Source organism: Narcine bancroftii, chromosome 5, assembly GCF_036971445.1.
Source record: "Narcine bancroftii isolate sNarBan1 chromosome 5, sNarBan1.hap1, whole genome shotgun sequence".
Classification (NCBI taxonomy): domain Eukaryota; kingdom Metazoa; phylum Chordata; class Chondrichthyes; order Torpediniformes; family Narcinidae; genus Narcine; species Narcine bancroftii.
Window position 1 is genome coordinate 16,894,611 of NC_091473.1, and position 20,105 is coordinate 16,914,715.

The following is a 20,105-nucleotide window of genomic DNA, read 5'->3' on the forward strand; positions in this document are numbered from 1 at the left end:
CAGTCCCACTCTCCTCATCGCCCCCATCCTACCATCTCCCTACAGCCCTGCAGCTTCACTCCATTCCCATGCAGAGGGAGCTTCACCAGGCAGAGTACTGTGAGCAATTTTGGCGCCTCATCCGAAGAAGCTGTCATTGGAGAGGGGACAGAGAAGGTTCCTAAGAATGATCCCAGGGATAAAAGGAGTGTGAGGAGTGTTTGACGGCTCTGGGAATGTACTCGTTGGAGGGGATCACATTGAAACCTATCAAACACTGAAAGGCCTGGATAGAGTGGATGTGGATAGGATGTATCCTATGGTAGGAAGCAAGATTGAGGGCTAGGGAGGTGGGAGTAGGGGAGAAGGGTGAGATGAGGGGGAGGGATGGCAGGTGATTGAGGGAAAGAGTGGGAGGTGGAGTGAGGAGGAGGGGAGGAAGTAGGTGGTGTGGGATTGAGGGGGAAGGGTAGAAGTAAGGGGGGCTGGAGTGATGTGGAGAGACGGGAGGAGTGAGGTGAGGGTGGGATAGAGGGGGAGGAGCAGTAGAGAGATGGTGGGTGGGAGTGAGGGGGAAGGCCAGGAGTGAGCAGGAGAGACAGGAGAAGAGTGTTGAGGGACAGCATTTGGACCCTAACACAGAACCACCTATAGGTGTCCGGATTCAGAGATCTCAGCCCAGCCACAGCAGAGCTTCCACTGCAGACATGATTGACCAGTGTCCACGCTGTGGCCCGTTGATTTTGCCCCTACCATCTGCTCTGTGCTGTGCCTGGGATGTGGCGCACATCTTCCGGACACTTTTACTGAGCACAGGATGGGTACATTCCTTACCAATGCCACATGCCAGCAGCAGTAGAAGACAGACCACAATGGAAATCACAATCGAAGTATCACTCTCCCCCAGCTGGACCATCGCAATCGTCTCATTATAATTTCCCACTCGCACCTGCAGAGAAAGCAGAGACCTGTAGAACCCAGCGCACTGGCCCATAGATGGGGGAGCATACACAATGTCTGGGAATAAAAGCGCCAAAGAAAACCATGCAACACGGGCACACTCCATCACACCAGCACAGTCTGGTACAGTTCATGATACCAGCACAGTCCGGGACACTGACACACTCTGACACACTGGCACAGTTCATGACACAGGCATACACTAGGACACCAGCTCTGTGTTCACTTCTATGTCCCTGTGTGTGAAGCACCTGCTCTGTGTTGACCATTATCCCCTGTGTATCTGTGTGTGGGACACCAGCTCCATGTTTATTTCCACCATCCCCCATGTCCCCGTGAGGGACACCAGCTCCGTGTTGATCTCCACCATCCCCCATGTCCCTATGATCTCCAACCCTCCCCCCCCCCCCAGTGTTTCTGCATGCAGTCTTCTGTCCCCGTTAACCACCCACGTGGATCGGCCTCTATCCCCAGGTAGCCAATCTTGCTGTAGCTGGGGTTTATGTTGCACTCTCCTACCATGACTGGCAACTGGCTTTCATCAGACTTGATCGAGGCGTTGACAGTGCAATGAATCTTCCCCTTCACAACATAGATGTCACATGGAAAATGACCAATCATCACTTTGTATTCCTCAGGAGCCAAGTTCAAGTTGTCTTGGATCTTCTGTGGGAGGAGAACAATCCTTTCTTTTAAAATATTTTTATTGATTAATAGAAAAAAACCCTTTCACATGATTTTTGATTACATAATTCAATTCAATTCATAGTAAAAACACAGCGTATATAAATTGTAATTCAGAATATAAACCAGAATTATCACACAACAAATCTTGCTCAAAATCTTGGATTCTCAAGTTAAACAGAAAATAATAAGATAGAATTAAGAATCCCATATAGGGACTATAAATCTTCATCCTATTCTATAATGTGATCATTATTAATTGTCTACTGTAGACTAGTTTTCTCTGGAAATAAAAAAAAGAAAAAAGATTCTCCCCCCCCACCCCCTTACTAACCTTACTAATCCTACCCACCCCCCCCAGTAAACAAGGTTAACCTGCATATAGTGAGTAGATATGAATCGAATCGCAATTCTCGGACGTCAGGCAGAGAATTCTCAGAGCATTCACACAACTAAATCTTCAAGGTGAGATAGTAATCCATGAATGGGCTGCACATCTTGTCAAATTCAACCTTGACATGTTTAATGCTATCTCCAATTCTCTCCAAACTTACGTAAGACATAATATCATGTACCCATTGCATATGAGTAGGTGAGGAATTATCTTTCCATTTCATCAGAATTGCATGAGAATACACAAGAGAACATTCTGATAAAGTGTGTGAGGGAGTGGTCAGAGCCCACAATCCCTTGTGAACAGGGAGGAGAGATTGGGGGGTGGGGTTGCAGAGAGCAGAGAGAAGAGAGAAGACAGGGAGAGCAGTGGAGACAAGGGGAGAGTGTGCCCTCTCATTCTGTCTCCCGATCTCTCGCGAGTGTAAATGTGCACAGGCTTTAACCACTGAGGTTAGGTGAGATAAAAACTAGAAGACGAGGGTTCAGGGTGAAATGTTTAAAGAGAACATTGGGGGAACATCTTTATGCAGAGTGTGGTGAGAGTGTGGAATGAGCTGTCAGCTGAAATGGTGAATGCGGGCTTGATTTTGACATTTAAGAAAAATGTTGATAGATCTATGGACGGAAGAGGGATGGAGGGCCATCATTCAGCTGCAGGTCAATGGAACTAGGCAGAATAATAGATCAGCATGGTCTAGATAGGCACAGAAGAAACCTGTAGAAGAAACCATTCCACAGGCAATGCTATAGCCTTATGGTTTCACTCCATCCTGCCCACCTGGAGAACAACGTTTCATACGCCAGGCATTTAAAACATTCAATTCCCATAGGTTGGTGGAGAAGCTGTCCTTAATGGCACTCAACACCCCTCTCTGTAACTAGATCCTGGACTTTGTAATGGAAAGACTAAAGTTTGTCTGGGTCGGTAGTAGAATGTTGAACATCATCATGCTGAGTACTGGTGCAACTCGGGGCTGTGTGCTTAGTTCACTCCTGTTCATGCTACTAACCCACGAGTCATCATTGTCAAGACCAAGGAGATTATGGACTTCAGGAGGACTAGGAACATCCATCCTCCACATCACATCAACAACTCTGTAGTGGAGAGCATCAAGTTCCTGGAACTTAACTAGTGACCTATCGTGGACACTTATCATGTCCTCACTTGTCCAGAAGGTGCAACAGTAACTTCACTTCCTAAGAGTGAAGTGGGCAAGGCTACTGGCCACCAATATGTCAACCTTCGATAGGAGCTCTCTCTCTCTCTCTCTCTCTCTCTCGTGTCCTGGTCGACTACATCACAGTGTGGTACGGTTGGTGCAGAGAAATGGATCAGAGGTCACTCCAAAGGATCATAAGAGGGGCAGAGAGGATTACAGGAGTCTCCCTCCGCCCCCCACATCGACATGATCTACCGAGATCGTTGTCTGAAGAGGGTGTGCAAAATCATTGAGAGCCCCTTCCACCCTGCACACAGCTTCTTTCAGCTGCTCCTGTCAGGAAAGAGATACAAGAATATCAGAGCCAGCACCACCTGGCTGAGGAACAGCTTTTTCCTCTGTGCAGTGAGAATACTGAACGCCCAAAGGAACTGATCACACTGACTATCTGAGAGTCTTGTATTCATGAAGCAATATTTATTTGTATTGATGAAATATTTTTCCTGCATATGTACTATTTATCTGTATGTGTGTTGTGTCTGCATATTTTTGCACCGAGGACTGGAGAACGCTGTACAATCAGATGACAATAAACTTGACTTGACTTGACCATGCTGTTCAATGGATCCTTTAATGTGTATTGTTAGTAGCCAGGGTCCTTGTAGTAACTATCTGCCAATCTGAAAAGGACCCATTTATTCCAATTCTCTGCTTCCTGCTTGCACCCAGTTCCCTCTTCATGTTAGTACATTACCCCAACACCACCTTCCCCTATCTGCATACTGATACATTGTGCATGATCCCGTCAAAAGCCTGTTGCAAGTCCAAATACACCACATCAACTGGTTCACTGCTACCCACTCCCCTGCTCACATTTTCAGAAAATTCTCGAAGATTTGTCAAGCACGATTTTCCTTTTGGAAATCCATACTGACTTGGACTAATCCTGTCAGTCCTCTCTAAATAATGGACTCCAGCATTTGCCCCTGTCCTGAAATCAGGCAAATTGGTCCAGGAAGGACCAAGGGATCTCTGCACGACTGGGTGGAAAGGTGGGGAATGAAGGGGAGAGGAAGCCCAACTTTCCTGAAAAGGAGGGACATTTAAAAAATCCTGGAACAGTACACTTCTCCTTGAGAAAAAATGCGACAGAGGGAGAGAAACTGAGAGAAAGGGATATGATCCTTCCAGCAATCAGGGTGAGTGCAGGTATAGTCCTCGTCAATGTGGAAGTCAGTGGGTTTGCAGGTAAATTGTCTCCTGAAATGGAAACAAGAGGACCGGGGTTTGGGGGGGGGGGGGAAGAAATGTGTTAGAATTTAATTGCAAAGGTGTTAAAGTTGACAAGCTCTGCAAACAGAAGAACATAGGCAACGCAGAAGAACAAATTCTCAGCTTCTCTCTCCTGCCCTCCGATATATATCACCTGTGACCTCTTGGCTGTTGGCCTGTGCTCCTCCCCCTGCCCCTTCTTCCCTCTTACCCCCATCTTTTTATTTAGGCACCTGCCTGCTTTTTGCTCATACCTTGACGAAGGGCTCAGGTCTGAGAGGACAGCTATATATCTTTGCTTCCTATGAATGCTGCAGACCCTGCTGAGTTTCTCCAGCTCTTTTGTGTATTGAGAAACAGGTCCTTCAGCCAACATGTCTGCACTGAGCATGATTCCAAAATCCAACTATATATACGGGCTGTGCAGGTTGATTATAGGTGATTTGAGCAGCAGGTGCTGGAAGGACCTGTTAGAGCACTGTATCTCTAACTTTGTGGTGCTGAGATTACAACCCTGGAAATCCTGCTTTTTAACTTTCTCCCTGAACTAATTCTGCAGGATCACAATTCCCTTCCTACCAGTCATTGGTACTAATATGGACCATGACCTCTTGCTGCTCCCCCTCCCCTCTCAGAATGTCCTATACCTGCTCAGAGACATCCTGGTCACTGGCATTAGGAGCCAACACACTCTCCTGGAGTCAAAGAAATGTCAAACTCTGCCTCGACCATGGGGTCTGCTTCCACTAATGGTTCTCCAACTACAGCCTAATCCGCTGAGCCTCAGAGCCAGTTGTGGTGTCAATGAGCTAGCTGCAGCTGCTACTCTTTGATAGGTCAACCCTCCCCCACACCCCCACCAGTATCCACTTGTTACTGAGGTGAATGGCTACAAGGGAACCTGTACAGTCTGCCTGTTCCCTTTACTCTTCCTACTGGTCACACAACTGCCTGCAGGCTGTACCTTAGGTGTGACCACATCACTGTAGCTGCAATCTCTGACCTTCTCTGTCTCTTGAATGATGCTGAGATTATCCAACTCCAGCTCTAATTCCATAATACATTCATTGAGGAGCCACAGAGATACACTCTCCCTGAAAATGTAGTCCACAGGGACACAGAGATCTCACTAATGTCCCACATCCTGCAGGAGGGGCACATCTCTGTCCTGATGGATGTTCCCACTGCACTGTCCGTAAAGCGGAAAGAACTCACCTGTTCTTACCTGTCTCTCTTCTAAGCCTCTCGTAATACAGCCCCTCGTGCCACGGCCCCTGCTCTTAATTCAATAACAGCACATATTCTCAATCACTTCCACTTCCAAAACCTGCAATACCTACTCTCCTCTTAATTGCTGTTTTATCTCCAAAGAGCCAATCACAGTTCACCGTCTCCCCTTAAATCATTTGATCGGCTGCTGTCTGGAATCTTTTTACCAAGTTTACCAAGTTTCCTACCATTAAACTCCTCCTCAGAGTGCCCCAAGATGGTGGTTGATGGATTTCTAACAGTGCATTAATGAGCACTTGTTTTCAGTTAGATTTGGGAATTGTCAAAGCCAGACATCATCGACCACTGACCTCAATCACCAGAGTGAGGGGCTCTCCCTGATGATGTTTAATGAACTTCTCCTTGCGTGAAAACTGCGGGTCGTTGAAGTATTCCAAAGAGAAGCTGGTGCCGTCTTGTGACCAGGTTCCAGGTTCCTGGTATAGAATTCCATTGAGGTAGAAGTGAACACTCGCTGTGGAAATGGTGGAGGTGGGAGATGGGCAGACAAGAACAGAATCGCTGACGACCACACATGCCTAAAAAACAGAACCAAGAACTGCCTTACTGAAGGGAAAATGAGCTGCCTTTCCATGTCACACTTCAGCAAGAACAATGAAACTGTGCGGCTGAACCTAAAGTTTTCCATTGAAATACTGAACCCCAAAATCATTGGGTTGCCTTGTGATGTGCAAGGAGTTTAGAGGAGACCTAATTGGATTGCGTCCAAGGGGTCTTGACTGAATGGATGTGAGAAAGTGTTCCTCCTTGTGGGACAATCTCACTTTTTAAAAATAAAGGATTGCCCATTGAAGACAGAGATGAGGAGGATCTGCTTCTCCATGGAATTCTCTGCTCAATGAAACAGTGAAGTTTTCTCACTGAATGTATTTAAGACAGATTTTTGACTAATAAGGGTAGTGGGGACCAGCTGAGTCCACAGCCAGCTCAGCCATGATCTTATTGAACAATGGAGGAGACTCGATGGGCTAAATGGCTAATTCCTTCTCCTAGTAATGTTCAATCAAACACATCACAGCCCAAACCACAGAAATCAGGTCTGTACACACTTCATACTGGTCTCCAAAAGCTCAGACACCCATGAAAGAGAAGCTTGACATTTATCTTCAATCAAAATGAGAGACTCACCGACTGAGCCCCTTGAACATGTTGAACCACCATGAGGACACTCTGCACCAAACTGAATCGTTGGCCTTTCACTGTGATCTTCCGTCCACCACTGCAGAGAAAGCAGAAAGGTCACAAAGACAGTTATCCTCATGCTGAGTGACACCAAGCATCCGGCAATAGAGCCTGCTGCCATGGGAACAGACACTGCCTGACCCCAGGTCACACCAGGGATGCAACAGAATACAACAGGATACAACAGAACGATGACTAATCACATCAACCAGGCAAGGAAACCTTGCCTCCCCTCCACTGGTCAATCAGAATTCCTCCAGGTGGAACGACAAATAGGGTCAGAGGGTACTGTGGATGGGGTTATCAATGTCCATCACCAGGTCATTGGACAGTGGCGGATAACACAAGGAGACTGCAACATCATTCCCATCCTTGGTGGTGGCAGGGCCATGTGACTGTTATGAGACTGCTAAAGAAAATGCTTCAGCCTTCTCAGTGGTGTTCAAGTGAAAGTGCTGAGTGTTTCTTCCTATGATTCCCCACATTTGGAAGCTAGCTCTTGTCCTGAGATCGTAGCTTCACCTCTGGACAGGATACGACACTGGCATCTGTCAAAAATTGTCCCATTGGTTAGGGAGCAAATCAACTCCTGTCTCAGAAGGATCTAGACCCATTTCAATTCCCCTATTGTCTCAACAGGACAATGGCAGATGGCATAGATCACCTGGACTACAGGAACTCCTACATCAGGCGGTTGTTCACTGACTGTCCACAGCTTGACATTCAACCCCATCACACCAGTGGGACTCATGACTAAGTAAAGAATCTGGAACTTTTCCCATCACTCTGCAAATGGACCCTCGATTTCCTCACCTGCAGATCTTAATCAATGCAGATCGACAACACCTCCTCCTTACTGACCATCAACTAAAGGCTACATGCTCAGTCCCCTGTTCTATTCCTTGTACACCGATAACAGAGTAGCCAAGTTCAGCTCCAATTCAATCTATAAATTCACTGACAACACTGCCGTTGTTGGCTGAATAACAGGAAATGATGACTCAGAATACAGGATGGAGATTGAGGAAGGAAGGGCTGAAGGATTACACACCCGTCTGCATTGATGGGACGGAGATGGAGAGGATCAGATCCTTCAAGTCCATATATCAGAGAACCTCTCCTGGGTCAGCACATTGAGACAATTGTGAAGAAGACACACTAACGCCTCAACTTACTGAGGAGTCTAAGGAGATTTAGTCTGAGGAGATTTGGTCTGTTGTCATATAATCTATCAAACCTCTACGGGTGCACTGTGGAAAATATACTGACTTGTGGTATCACAACCTGGTCTGGGAGTTTGAGTGACCAGGAGCACAGAAGGCTGCATAGTAAACATAGACAGGTCCATCAGAGGCTCCAAACATTGAAGACATTTATGTTTAACCCTCGTTCACAAAACATACTTAATATTTCCCTGTCCTTGTTCTCCTTCTAAAAACTAATCCTATCTATCTCTGACCATATTCATAACATTTCCCACACAAGAAGTTGCAGAGTGCAGCAGAAGACCATCTTGGGAACCTATCTGAAGAAACACCTGCCATGTCGACTTTGGGTTGGACCTCAGAAGGTCAAACAATGTACTTTATATAGCAAAGATAAAGATACATAACCAACGTTTTGGGCTTGAGCCCTTCATCAAGGTATGAAAAAATGTTGGCAAGCATCCACACTAAAAGATAAGTGGGAAGGGTTGGGGGAGGAGCACAGTCCCAAAGGCAGAAAGTAATAGGTGGAGAAGAGAGGGAGGGCATAACGGCAAGCAGGGGAGGAGGGATGGCTAGGTGAATAGAGGGGGAAGGGGTGGAGAGCTGAGGGAAAGAAGGCAAGGGGAAAAGGAAGGGAAGAGGAAAGGAGAGGAGGTTTGCAAAAACCGAAAAAGCCAATGTTAATGCTATCCGGCTGGAGAGTGCCCAGACGTAAAATCAGATGTTGTTCCTCCAATTTACGCGTGGTTTTGGTGGGATGGTACATGGGGCCATGGACAGATATATGAGTATGGGAGTGGGACGCAGAATTGAAATGGTTGGCCACTAGGAGATCCCCGTCACTGATGCGAACAGAGCAAAGGTATCTCCCAGTCTGTACCCAGACTCTCCGATGAAGAGAAGGCCACAAAGGGAGTACTGAATGCAGTAAATAAATCCCGTGGATACACAAGTGAAGTTTTGCTTCACTTGAAAGGCCTGTTTTGGGCCCCATGTGAGGGAGGAGATGTGGGCACAGAGGAAGGTGCCGGGGAGGGGGGGGGGAAATTGGTGGGCAGGGATGAGTGTACAAGGGAGTCATGGAGAAAGCGGTCCCTATGGAGGGAGGTCCCTATGTAGAGAGGGGAAGATGTGTCTGATAGTGCGATCACATTGTAATTGCCAGAAATTCTGGAGGATAATGTGTTGGATGTGGAGGGGTGGTAGGCAAAGAGAAGGGGAAATCCTGTGTTTGTTGCATCTGAGGGCAGAGGGAGTCCCTGGGTTGGGGTGACTAACCTCCAGGAACCATGCCAATTTCTACTCCAGCCCTTCATCAATACAGCAACTTGGAGACTAATTGGCTTCCTGCAAGCAGAGAAGTGATGAATATTGTCTCTCATGACATCCTCCCAAGCAATCCAGTGAGGAAGAACAGAGAGTTTACCCAATGACTCTCCCTGACGGCTGCCTCATATGTTAAGAGAGAAATAGAAAAACCTGGAACACTGAACAGGTTCGTGGCAACCTCAGTGGGAAGAGACAAAGGGTAATGTTGCAGGTCGAAGACTTGCTATCATCTTTCCCAGAAAGCCCAAAAACACCATGGTTTCACATAGCTGAGATGAAAGGAGATGAATGGATAGGAGCAAGGAAATAACTGTGACAGGTTGACACCAAGATTGTGGTAGGAATAACCCGTAAAACAAGGGACAGGTAGAAAGGAGAAAACCAAAATATAGGAAAGTAAAAGCTGTGAAATTGGGGCATTTGAATACAAAAGCAAAGGAGCATAGAAGTTTCCAAGAGCATGCACACCAGGCAGAGAGAGCTGTCAATATCACAGCAGGTCAGGCTGTACTGGTGCAGAGAGTTGTCAATATCACAGGCGGGGATATTACAGCAGAAACAAACAGTTCTGATGCAGACAGGGGCAATGACACGTGTAACTTCAAACTAATAGATACCCCGCAGAACCCAAAAGGCTGCAGCATGACCAGATGGAAGATGAGCAGGTGCTTCTTAACCCAATCTTTATCTAATCTCAATCAGTAGCTCCATGGCCCCACAATTCACAATTTCAAGTTCCATTCTTTGTATTCTTATTTTCTGATTGCCCTTATTGCACACCTTTTTATACCCTAATTTGTTCATTTTCTCTCCCTCTTACTGCCCCCATTAACCCATTGACCAGCTGATCTTCACAATGATCTCTTCATCACAATCTGGCCTTGCCCTATCATAGGCATTTCCTCTGTCCAAACCATCCTCTCCACACTAACTACAGTTTAAAGACAACTTTTTTTTACCAGTTCTGGAGAAGGATCTCTGGTCTGAAAAGTTCTGTGTCTCTTTCCAAGGACACTGCTAAATCTGTTGAGTACTTCCACTTTGCAGGATCTACACTTTCAGGTTTAAGATGGAGTTCCCGTCCTCATGCGGAGGTCAGTCTCACCTGATGTAGCTGGTGTTTGGGCTGACGCTGTATATCAGCGGGTTCTCCCGATACCTGAATGTCATGTTGTTCCTGACACATCCTCTACTCTCAAACTGGACGCAGATGGAAATGGCTGCCTCTGCCACGTTGACGGCTGGCATCACACAGACAATATCTCTCTGGCTCCGTCTGTCAAGAGAAAATCTTGCATTTTACACATTTCAACATCCAAGACACTTCACAGAAAACACAAATTTCTGAAGTGTAGCTTCTGTGGCAATGCAGAAACCCAGTAAACTGTGCATGCCCAAAGCTCATTCACTGTCTAATGATTGCTCATTGGAGCCATAAGAGCAGAAATAGGTTATTCATCCCATCGAGTCTGAGCTGATCTATTTCCCCACTCAGCCGCACTGTAAAGCCTTCTCCCCATCACCTTTGATGCTCTGGCTAATCAAGAACCTATCAATCTCAGTCTTAAACACACCCAATGACCAGGCCTTCCAACAGCCTGTGGCAACAAATTCCACAAACTTACCAACCTCTGGCTAAAGAAATTCCACCGCATCTCTGTTCTAAGCTAACGCCCTTCAAATCCTGGTTATGCTCTCTTGTCCAAGACTCTCACCATGGGGAAAAAAAAAACCTTTCTACATCTCCTCTGTCCACACATTTCAACATTCAAAATGTTTCAATGAGATCCTCCCCCCCTCATTATCCTAAATCCCAATGAGTACAGGCTAAGAGCGATCAAATGTATACTATTGTACCCATCCCACAGTGAGTGACCATCTCATTGATGGGTCTGAACAGCACTAACTGGGTAAGGGTAACAGATTATTTCCATTAACGGGCATAGGTAAATATTTAATTTTAATTTAATACAACATAGTAACACACCCTTCTAGTTCATGAGCCCATGTCATTCAAATACACCTGTGTACCCAATTAACCTCCTAACCCCTGCACGTCTTTGGGATGTGGGAAGAAACCAGAGCACCCAGAGGAAACCCACAAAGATGCAGAGGGACTGTACAAACTCCTGACAGCCACTAGCAGATTTGAACCCGCATTGCTAGAACTGTAAATAGCATTGCACTAATCACTGTACTAACCCTGACGCCTTTAATGCAAGTAAGAATTTAAACAATCCGGTAGTTTTGCGGTCATGCTCACGGATTTAAAACAAACTTTTAAATTCAGTCTGTTCAACTGAATTTCAATTCCACAGCAATTAGAGTGGGATTTTAACCAGTCTCTCTCAATTGTGAGATCAGGGCACTAACATAACTACTGCACCAGCAACGTACTGCATGACGTCAGCATGGATCTCAGAGGAACGTTCTCAGCCCTATTCTACGTCAAACAGGTGCAAAAGACCAGAACAAACCAAAGCAGAAGAAATAGACCAGGACAGTCCATGGATAGGTGTAAGAGACCAGGACAGGTGTAATAGACCAGGACAGACCAGGTTAGGTGTAATAGATGGTGACAGAACCGGGGTACATGTCATAAACTAGGACAGACTTAGGACAGGTGAAATAGACCAGGACATGAGCAAAATCCCCAGAGGCTGTTCCAGGCAGAATTGAGGAGAACAGGAGAGGATGATGCACTAACTGTGCTGGTTTTAAACCAGATATACTCAGGACACTATTCAATCTATCAATAAGGTTGAAAGAGTGCAGAGAAAGTCAGCATGGTTAGTGTAGTGGTTAGCGCAACCCTGTTACACTGCCAGCAACCTGGGTTCAAATCTGGAGCTGTCTGTAAGGAGTTTCCTCATTCTCCCCGTGTCTGCGTAGGTTTCCTCCGACTTCCTCTTACCCTCAAAAAAAAGTGCAGGGTTTTGATTAATTTGGGTGTAATTGGACGCCATGGATCGAAATGGCTGGTATCAGCTTCCTCCGATCTGAAAATTAGATCTTCTGAAAGCTTGGAGTGAATTGCATGGAGAGTTGCAGTTTCAAGTTCTGCCTTCCTACCCTTCTTGGATGCATTTGCGATGTCCTCTTTCTCATGTCATTTGCAATGAGATCAAATATATAAAGGAGTTAATCATCAATAGTTATTAAAGCAGCTACTGAAAGAACTCACTTTATGTTGGTACAGTCCTTGGTGCCATTGACAATGATTCTGACTGAAGAGCCAATGTGCAGGTTTTTGCCACTGATGGTGACTCTGGTGCCTCCAGCTTTGGGCCCCTGATCTGGCTCGACCGACGTGACTTCAGGAATCTGTTCAGGAGATAGACAAGTTCAACTCATGGGAATCTGGAGTCAAATATCTAAACCATGCCCACACATAGAAAACAAATATGTCGGTGTTCAACAGCCATGTGTGGAGAGGCTTCAAGCAGATTGAATGGCCATTAAAGGCTGCTGCTTCAGGGACACTTTGTGAAGTCTCACTGCACTCAGACTGTGTATGTTCAATGCACACTTGCAGAAGCATAACATGCACACACCATCTACCTAGGTTAAAACTACACTAAGTACACATCAGTCTATGATACATGTGAAATATACTCTCCCCCACTCTATAAGACAATGCAATGTACTCACTCACAAATATGCATTCTAATGAATAACTCCAATGGAGGGTCATGGACTGTGAGGGAGAGGTGGATGGATGATGGATGATGGAGTAGGTTAGCACAACATTACAATATTATGGTCCTTGGGTCGTAGGTTTTATATCGGAGTGGCCTTCTCCTATGCAGGTTTCTTACCCGGGCTGGAGGGGCCTGCCTCCCCTCCTAGGTCGGTCCATACTGCCCGGACCGGGGCTGAGGCCGCCGCAGCTCACCCTGTGCCTGGACTGGGGCCGCCGCCTCCCACTCTCAGCCCAGATCGGGGCCTTCGCCTGCCCCACTCGACTGAGGCCGGGGCCGCCGTCTCCCCCTTGCTCCTGCCCGTATCGGGGCCGCCGCCGTCTACCCTTCGCCCGGACCGGGGCCGGGGCCGCTGCTGTTCTCCCTGTGCCCAGACTGGGGCCGCCACCTCCAACTCTCTGCCCGGATCGGGGCCTCCGCCTGCCTCACTCAACCGAGGCCGGGGCCGCCGTCTCCCCCTTGCTCCTGCCCGTATCGGGGCCGCCGCCGTCTACCCTTCGCCCGGACCGGGGCCGGGGCCGCTGCTGCTCTCCCTGTGCCTGGACTGGGGCCGCCGCCTCCAACTCTCTGCCCGTATCGGGGCCTCCGCCTGCCTCACTCGACCGAGGCCGGGGCCACCGTCTCCCCCTTGCTCCTGCCCGTATCGGGGCCGCCGCCGTCTACCCTTCGCCCGGACCCGTGTTACTGTCCTTTTCATAGGTAATACTGCTCCTTCTGGCTGCACCATTTCATCAGATGCAAGGATCGACAATGAGATAGACAACAGACTCGCCAAGGCAAATAGCGCCTTTGGAAGACTACACAAAAGAGTCTGGAATAACAACCAACTGAAAAACCTCACAAAGATAAGCGTATACAGAGCCGTTGTCATACCCACACTCCTGTTCGGCTCCGAATCATGGGTCCTCTACCGGCACCACCTACGGCTCCTAGAACGCTTCCACCAGCGTTGTCTCCGCTCCATCCTCAACATCCATTGGAGCGCTTACACCCCTAACGTCGAAGTACTCGAGATGGCAGAGGTCGACAGCATCGAGTCCACGCTGCTGAAGATCCAGCTGCGCTGGATGGGTCACGTCTCCAGAATGGAGGACCATCGCCTTCCCAAGATCGTGTTATATGGCGAGCTCTCCACTGGCCACCGTGACAGAGGTGCACCAAAGAAAAGGTACAAGGACTGCCTAAAGAAATCTCTTGGTGCCTGCCACATTGACCACCGCCAGTGGGCTGATAACGCCTCAAACCGTGCATCTTGGCGCCTCACAGTTTGGCGGGCAGCAACCTCCTTTGAAGAAGACCGCAGAGCCCACCTCATTGACAAAAGGCAAAGGAGGAAAAACCCAACACCCAACCCCAACCAACAAATTTTCCCTTGCAACCGCTGCAATCGTGTCTGCCTGTCCCGCATCGGACTTGTCAGCCACAAACGAGCCTGCAGCTGACGTGGACTTTTTACCCCCTCCATAAATCTTCGTCCGCGAAGCCAAGCCAAAGAAAGAACAATATTATGGGCCAAATGGCCCATATTATGTTTGGAATTTCTTTTTTCAAAAATAACATTATTCACAATACATTATTTACGAAAATGAAAATTGTTCAAAGTCTTTTCACATCCTTAGTGTCATAGCCATACATTTCCATCATTGGACATTGTTACATACACTCTCTATTTACCCCATTGCAACCACTCTTGTGGCTTCTCATTACTCCCCCCCCCCCCCCACCCATTGTTTGAGGGACTTCCCCTCTGGTCTCAGACCCTCAATGTCCGGCAATGGAAAGACTCTAGACTCTGGTCACTGCCCACTGCACCTTGCATTGGCTGCACCAAGCCTCAGTGCATCCCTCAGCACATACTCCTGCAGCCCGGAATGTGCCAGTCAGAAGCATTCCCTCACTGATATCTCCGAGTGCTGGAAGACCAACAGGTTTTGGGCAGACCAAAATGAATCTTTCGCTGAGTTGACTGTCTTCCAGCAGTTCTGGTTGTCTGACTGTACATTCCTGGGAACAGGCCTTAAATTAGATAGCCCTCTGTCACAAGGCTGCTGGATCCTTGCAGCCTTCTATTCGTGAATCTGCATTCTGTAAAGAAGTGGGCGACTTTCTCTGTTCCACCGAAGTCATCTCAGGATCAATGTATGCTGTAGCTCTGTGCAGGACTGTTCTCTGTCCCATCGTTACATATTATTCACCCAGTACCACTTCATACCCACATTGCAACTCATATACTGATAACATACCCTGTACTGTGAGGCCACCAACATTCATGATGTCCACAAACTAATACCTTAGCATTTCCAATGCATGTCAAACCTAAATGTGAGAGAAAGTTTTATTTCCCCTCTCATTTGTTCATTATTCTGGGAAACACAGGCTAATCCAGAATTCATTACGTATCCCCAAATGACTTTGTACTTAATGACACGCCATGAAACTCATTGAGCGTCCTTGTGTTGTTGTGTTCTTTTAGGTGGCATTTAAATTCTGAAATACACTTGCCTGAGGTCTTGAATTTCCAGAAATTGAACAGGTAAACGGTATAAGGACAGGAAATCATTAAAAATTGTGTATAATTTTGGTCCCCTAACTACAGGAAAGATATCAATAAGATTGAAAGAGTGCAGAGATTTACTGGGATGTTGCCAGGACTTGAGGAACTCACTAACAGGAGAAGGTTAAGCAGGTTAGGGCTTTATTCCCAGGGTGTAATGAAATGAGAGGGGATTTGATAGAGGTATCCAAAAATATGACAGGTATAGATATAGTAAATGTCAGCAGAACTTTTCCACTGAGGTTGGGTAAGACAAGAACTAGAAGACATGGGTTAACGGTGAAAGGTGAGATGTCTAAAGGGAATATTAGGGGGAACCTTCACACAGAGAGTGGAACAAACTGCCAGTAGAGGTAGTGGATTCAGGAATGATTTCAACATTTAAGAGAACATTGGATCAGTACATGGATGGAAGGGGTATGGAGACTATGATCTGGGTGCAGGTCAATGGAACTAGGCAGAAAAATAGTTCGGCATGGACAAAATGGGCTGAAGGGCCAGTTTCTGTGCTGTATTGCACTATCACACTGTGCCTATCCAAAGTAATCCCAGATTACTTACCTGAATTTAAATCCAACACTTTACACAGTGGGATTTGAACTCAGGACTAGTGACATGATCTCCTGTGGTAGGCTTGTCCAGAAGGTCAAGGCATCAGCAATCTGAGATGCTTTGACAAACTGGATCTAAAATTGGCACAGTGATCGGAGATAAAGGGTGGTGGTGGGTGGTGTTTCTCTGACTAAACACCAGAGAAAGGGAACTTGTACTGCAACCTTGATTGTAATAAAAGGAATGACTTCAATGAGAATATAGAAAGTTTGGAGCCAACAGAAATATTTTTGGAGTTGTAGAAAGCAAAGAAGGTTGTCCAAGGACATTGACCAACAGGAGATATGGGCAGACATAAGATATTGTGCTTTGGGAAGCCATATTCTGGTTGGACTTTTAGTATCCTCAGGAAGGAAAGAGGGACCAACATTTTGTTCCATCACTCTTTTACCTCCCATGGATACTGTGTGACCTGCTGAATTTCTCCAGCATGTTTGTGTGTTGCACTACAACCCCAGCGTATGCAGACTTTCTTGTTTAACTGAACATGTTATATAAATGGGAAGAACATGGAAGGTGATTTTGAGGGACAGGATCTATCAGCATTAACAGCAAGGTCTGGTAAGGGACTGATGATTTTGTGCACGGGAAATAACATTGGACTCGGGGTGAGCTCGCCAAGCGGATACAATTTTGGGTTGGCAGGAGGTGATATAGGGCACAGGAACCCAAGGGCAGGACAAGACAGGAACAGGCCCTTTGGCTCACAAAACCTGGGCTAAACCTGATGCACAATTCAAGCTAAATCTCTGCAGCCTGCACATGATCCATATCTCTCCACCCCCTCCCCATCCCCCACATATCCATGTGTTTCTCCAGAAGCCTCTAAAATACTACTATCATATTTTCCACCACTACCCCTGGCATCCCGTTCCAGACACCTACCACTCTCTAGGTAAAGTATATTTGCCCCACACTTCTCCCTAAAACTCCCCCACCTTCCCACAGCGCATGCACACGCACATCTTAAATACATGCCCTCTGGTGTGTGATGCTTTTACCCTGGAGAAAGATTCTGACTGTCCCCCTCATCAGTGCCTCTCATGATATTATAAACTTCTATCAGGTCTCCCCTCAGCCTCTGATGCTCCAGAGGAAACATCCCAAGTTTGTCCAACCTCTCCCTATTGCTCATACCCTCTAAACCAGGCAACATTCTGTCCCCTTTCCAAAGCCTCCTCATTCTTCCTATAATGTGGCGACCAGAACTCCACACAGTATTCCAAGTGTGGACTGAACAAAGTTTTATATAACTGCAGTGTGACCTCCTTACTTTTCTATTCAATACCCTGCCCAATGAAGCCATTTACCATCCTCTCTACTTGTGTGGACAGTTTCAATGAGCTGCGGATCTGGATCCCCAGATCCCTCTGCACGTCAATGCTTTTATGAGTCCTGCCATAAACCACCCCATACCCCTTATGTTTGGCCTCCCAAGTGCAACACCTCATACTTGTCCGGATTAAACTCTATCTCCTATTTCTGTGCCCATATTTTATAATTAATCAATATCCTGCTATATCCTTTGACAACTTTCCTCATCATCCACAAGTCCACCAATGAGTGTGTGTTATCTGCAAAATTATTCATCAGTCCACTGAAGTTTCATCAAAACCAGCAGGATCTTGATTGGTTGGGCAGGTGGGCAGAGGAACAGTTGATAGAATTTAATACAGAGGGGTTTCATTTCATGAGGCCCAACGTGGGTAGGACCTGCACAGTGAATGGTAGGGATTTGGAATTGCCATATGGCAAAGGATTCAGCTACATTGTGCCTTGAAAATGGTGTCACAGGTAGATAGGGTGGTCAAAAAGGCTTTCAGCACATTGGCCTTTATCATTCAGAATACGGAGTACAGATGTCAGGAGGTCACGTTACAGTTGTGTGCGGCCCCTTTGGAGTATTGTGTTCAGTTTTGGTTACTGGGCGACAGGAAAGATGTCAAGCTAGAGAGGGTGCAGAGAAGACTTGTGAAGATGTTGTCAGGACTTGGGGGCCTGAGCTACAGTACACGGAGAGGTTGATCAGGCTGGGAGTTTATTCCTTGGAGCGCAGGAGGATGAGGGGTGATCTCATAGAGATGAGCAAAATGATGAGAGAAATACAATGGGTGACTGCAGAGTGTTTTGCCCAGAGCGGGGGGAGTTGGTAATCAGAGGGCACAGATTTAAAATGAGAGGGGAGAGATTTAATAGGAGCTGAGAGGTAACTTTTTTTTTTTACACGGAGGATTGTGGGTGTATGGAAATGAGCTGCCAGAGGAGATGGCTGAGGCAGGTGTATGGATTGGACAGATTTAGAGGGATATGGGTGGGTGGGACATTTTGGGCGGCATGGGCATGTTGGGCCAAGGGCCCTGTTTCCATGCTGTGTGACTCTGTGACAAATGACACAGGTCCCAGCACCAATCCCTGTGGTCCTCCATTATTCACAGACTTGCAATCAGAGAACACCCCTCCATCTTTCATGGCCAAGTAAGTTTGAATCCCATTGACCAAGTCTCCATGGACCTCCCTGCACCTTAATATTTTGGATTGTCTGCAGTTCTGATGTAGAGAGAGTGAGAGAGAAGATGCACCAGGATATCTCTGGATTGGGGGTCTGTTGTTGAAGGATGGATTGGTTAAAGCTGGGTTTATTCTGACTGAAATGTAGCGGTGGTGAGGTTATAAAGTCTTGTAAAATTATGAGGGGTATAGTTAGGAGAGATAGAATCTACTTTTCCCTGAGCAGGGAAACTTGACTGCACAGGTTGGAGGTGAGGAAACATTTAAAGGGGTCTTTTGGATGAGTTATTCCACACAGAGGGAGGTGGTGACTTGCATTGAGGTGGCAGAGGAGGTAGTGGAGGCAGATACAATTTCAAAGCCTTTGGCCAGGGTGTTCAAGGATACTGGTGTCCTGCAGACAAATGAGATGAGCACCACAGACGATGGGAGGAAAGAGCCGTGTCTCTGTCTGTATGTTGTACTGATTCCACAATGGCACCGCTGTATTGTGAGGTACAGACGGTGATATTCTTGCGTCTGCTCATGGGTACCAGGTATCGGAACTGGGATTCGAGAGAGTGCTGAGGGCAAGAAGGGCTCCCGAAGGAGCTTGAGTAATGAAGGCTTTCAGATCATGTTGGAGGTTTGGATCTGGAGCTTGGGTTGCCGATGGATCGAACGAGAGATTATGCGGCCGCAGAAACTTTGGGCACATTGGAGGCAAATCCACAGACATTCAATGACTGTGAAAGGACTCTCTTTTGCTTCTCTTTCTTGTAATGTAAGGCAGGGGGGGAAGCTGGGCAACACTAATGGTGATTCTTTGTCTGCCTTCTGTTCTATTACATGACAATAAAGGAAACTTGATCGTCATAATGATGTACACCAGCACAACCTTGAGTTACTGGCAATGATAACCCCCATCTGATACACATCATGACACCGTGAGCTACAGGGAGTGCTGTCCCTGTGTCCTAGTCAGATGACTCTGGGTCAACACCTGAGCAACAGGTCTGATTCACTTATTGCTCTTGGAAGGTCACATCAAAATTGGTGACTTACAAGGAAAGAGAACCTTTGGTTGGAGCTCACTTCCTCGCCGATCCGGACGCGCACTGGGTTTGTGAACTCTCTGTCAGATATGTCGGTGATGCACACAACCCTGAAAGATAATCAGACATTCAGCACCGAGACTTTCTTTCTGCCTCCATCACCTGTTCAAGGTAATATGCCCTTCCAGCCCATCCACCCAAATTCACACGAGACCAGCGGTCCCACCCACCTTGCA

At 46.9% G+C, this 20,105-nt stretch overlaps 1 protein-coding gene across 1 annotated transcript in view; it reads right to left on the bottom strand.

Annotated features, from left to right (window-relative positions):
- The window catches only part of plxnd1 (plexin D1), a 116,130-nt gene that overhangs the window by 34,987 nt on the left and 61,038 nt on the right, over nt 1-20,105 (bottom strand). Inside the window, exons 14-20 of the mRNA XM_069936897.1 lie at nt 19,880-19,979; nt 12,645-12,784; nt 10,566-10,736; nt 6,870-6,960; nt 6,032-6,259; nt 1,459-1,605; nt 814-928 (exon numbers count right to left, since the gene is read on the bottom strand). Of these exons, the coding sequence (XP_069792998.1) occupies nt 814-928; nt 1,459-1,605; nt 6,032-6,259; nt 6,870-6,960; nt 10,566-10,736; nt 12,645-12,784; nt 19,880-19,979 (992 nt within the window). The remainder of the gene's footprint in view (nt 1-813; nt 929-1,458; nt 1,606-6,031; nt 6,260-6,869; nt 6,961-10,565; nt 10,737-12,644; nt 12,785-19,879; nt 19,980-20,105) is intronic.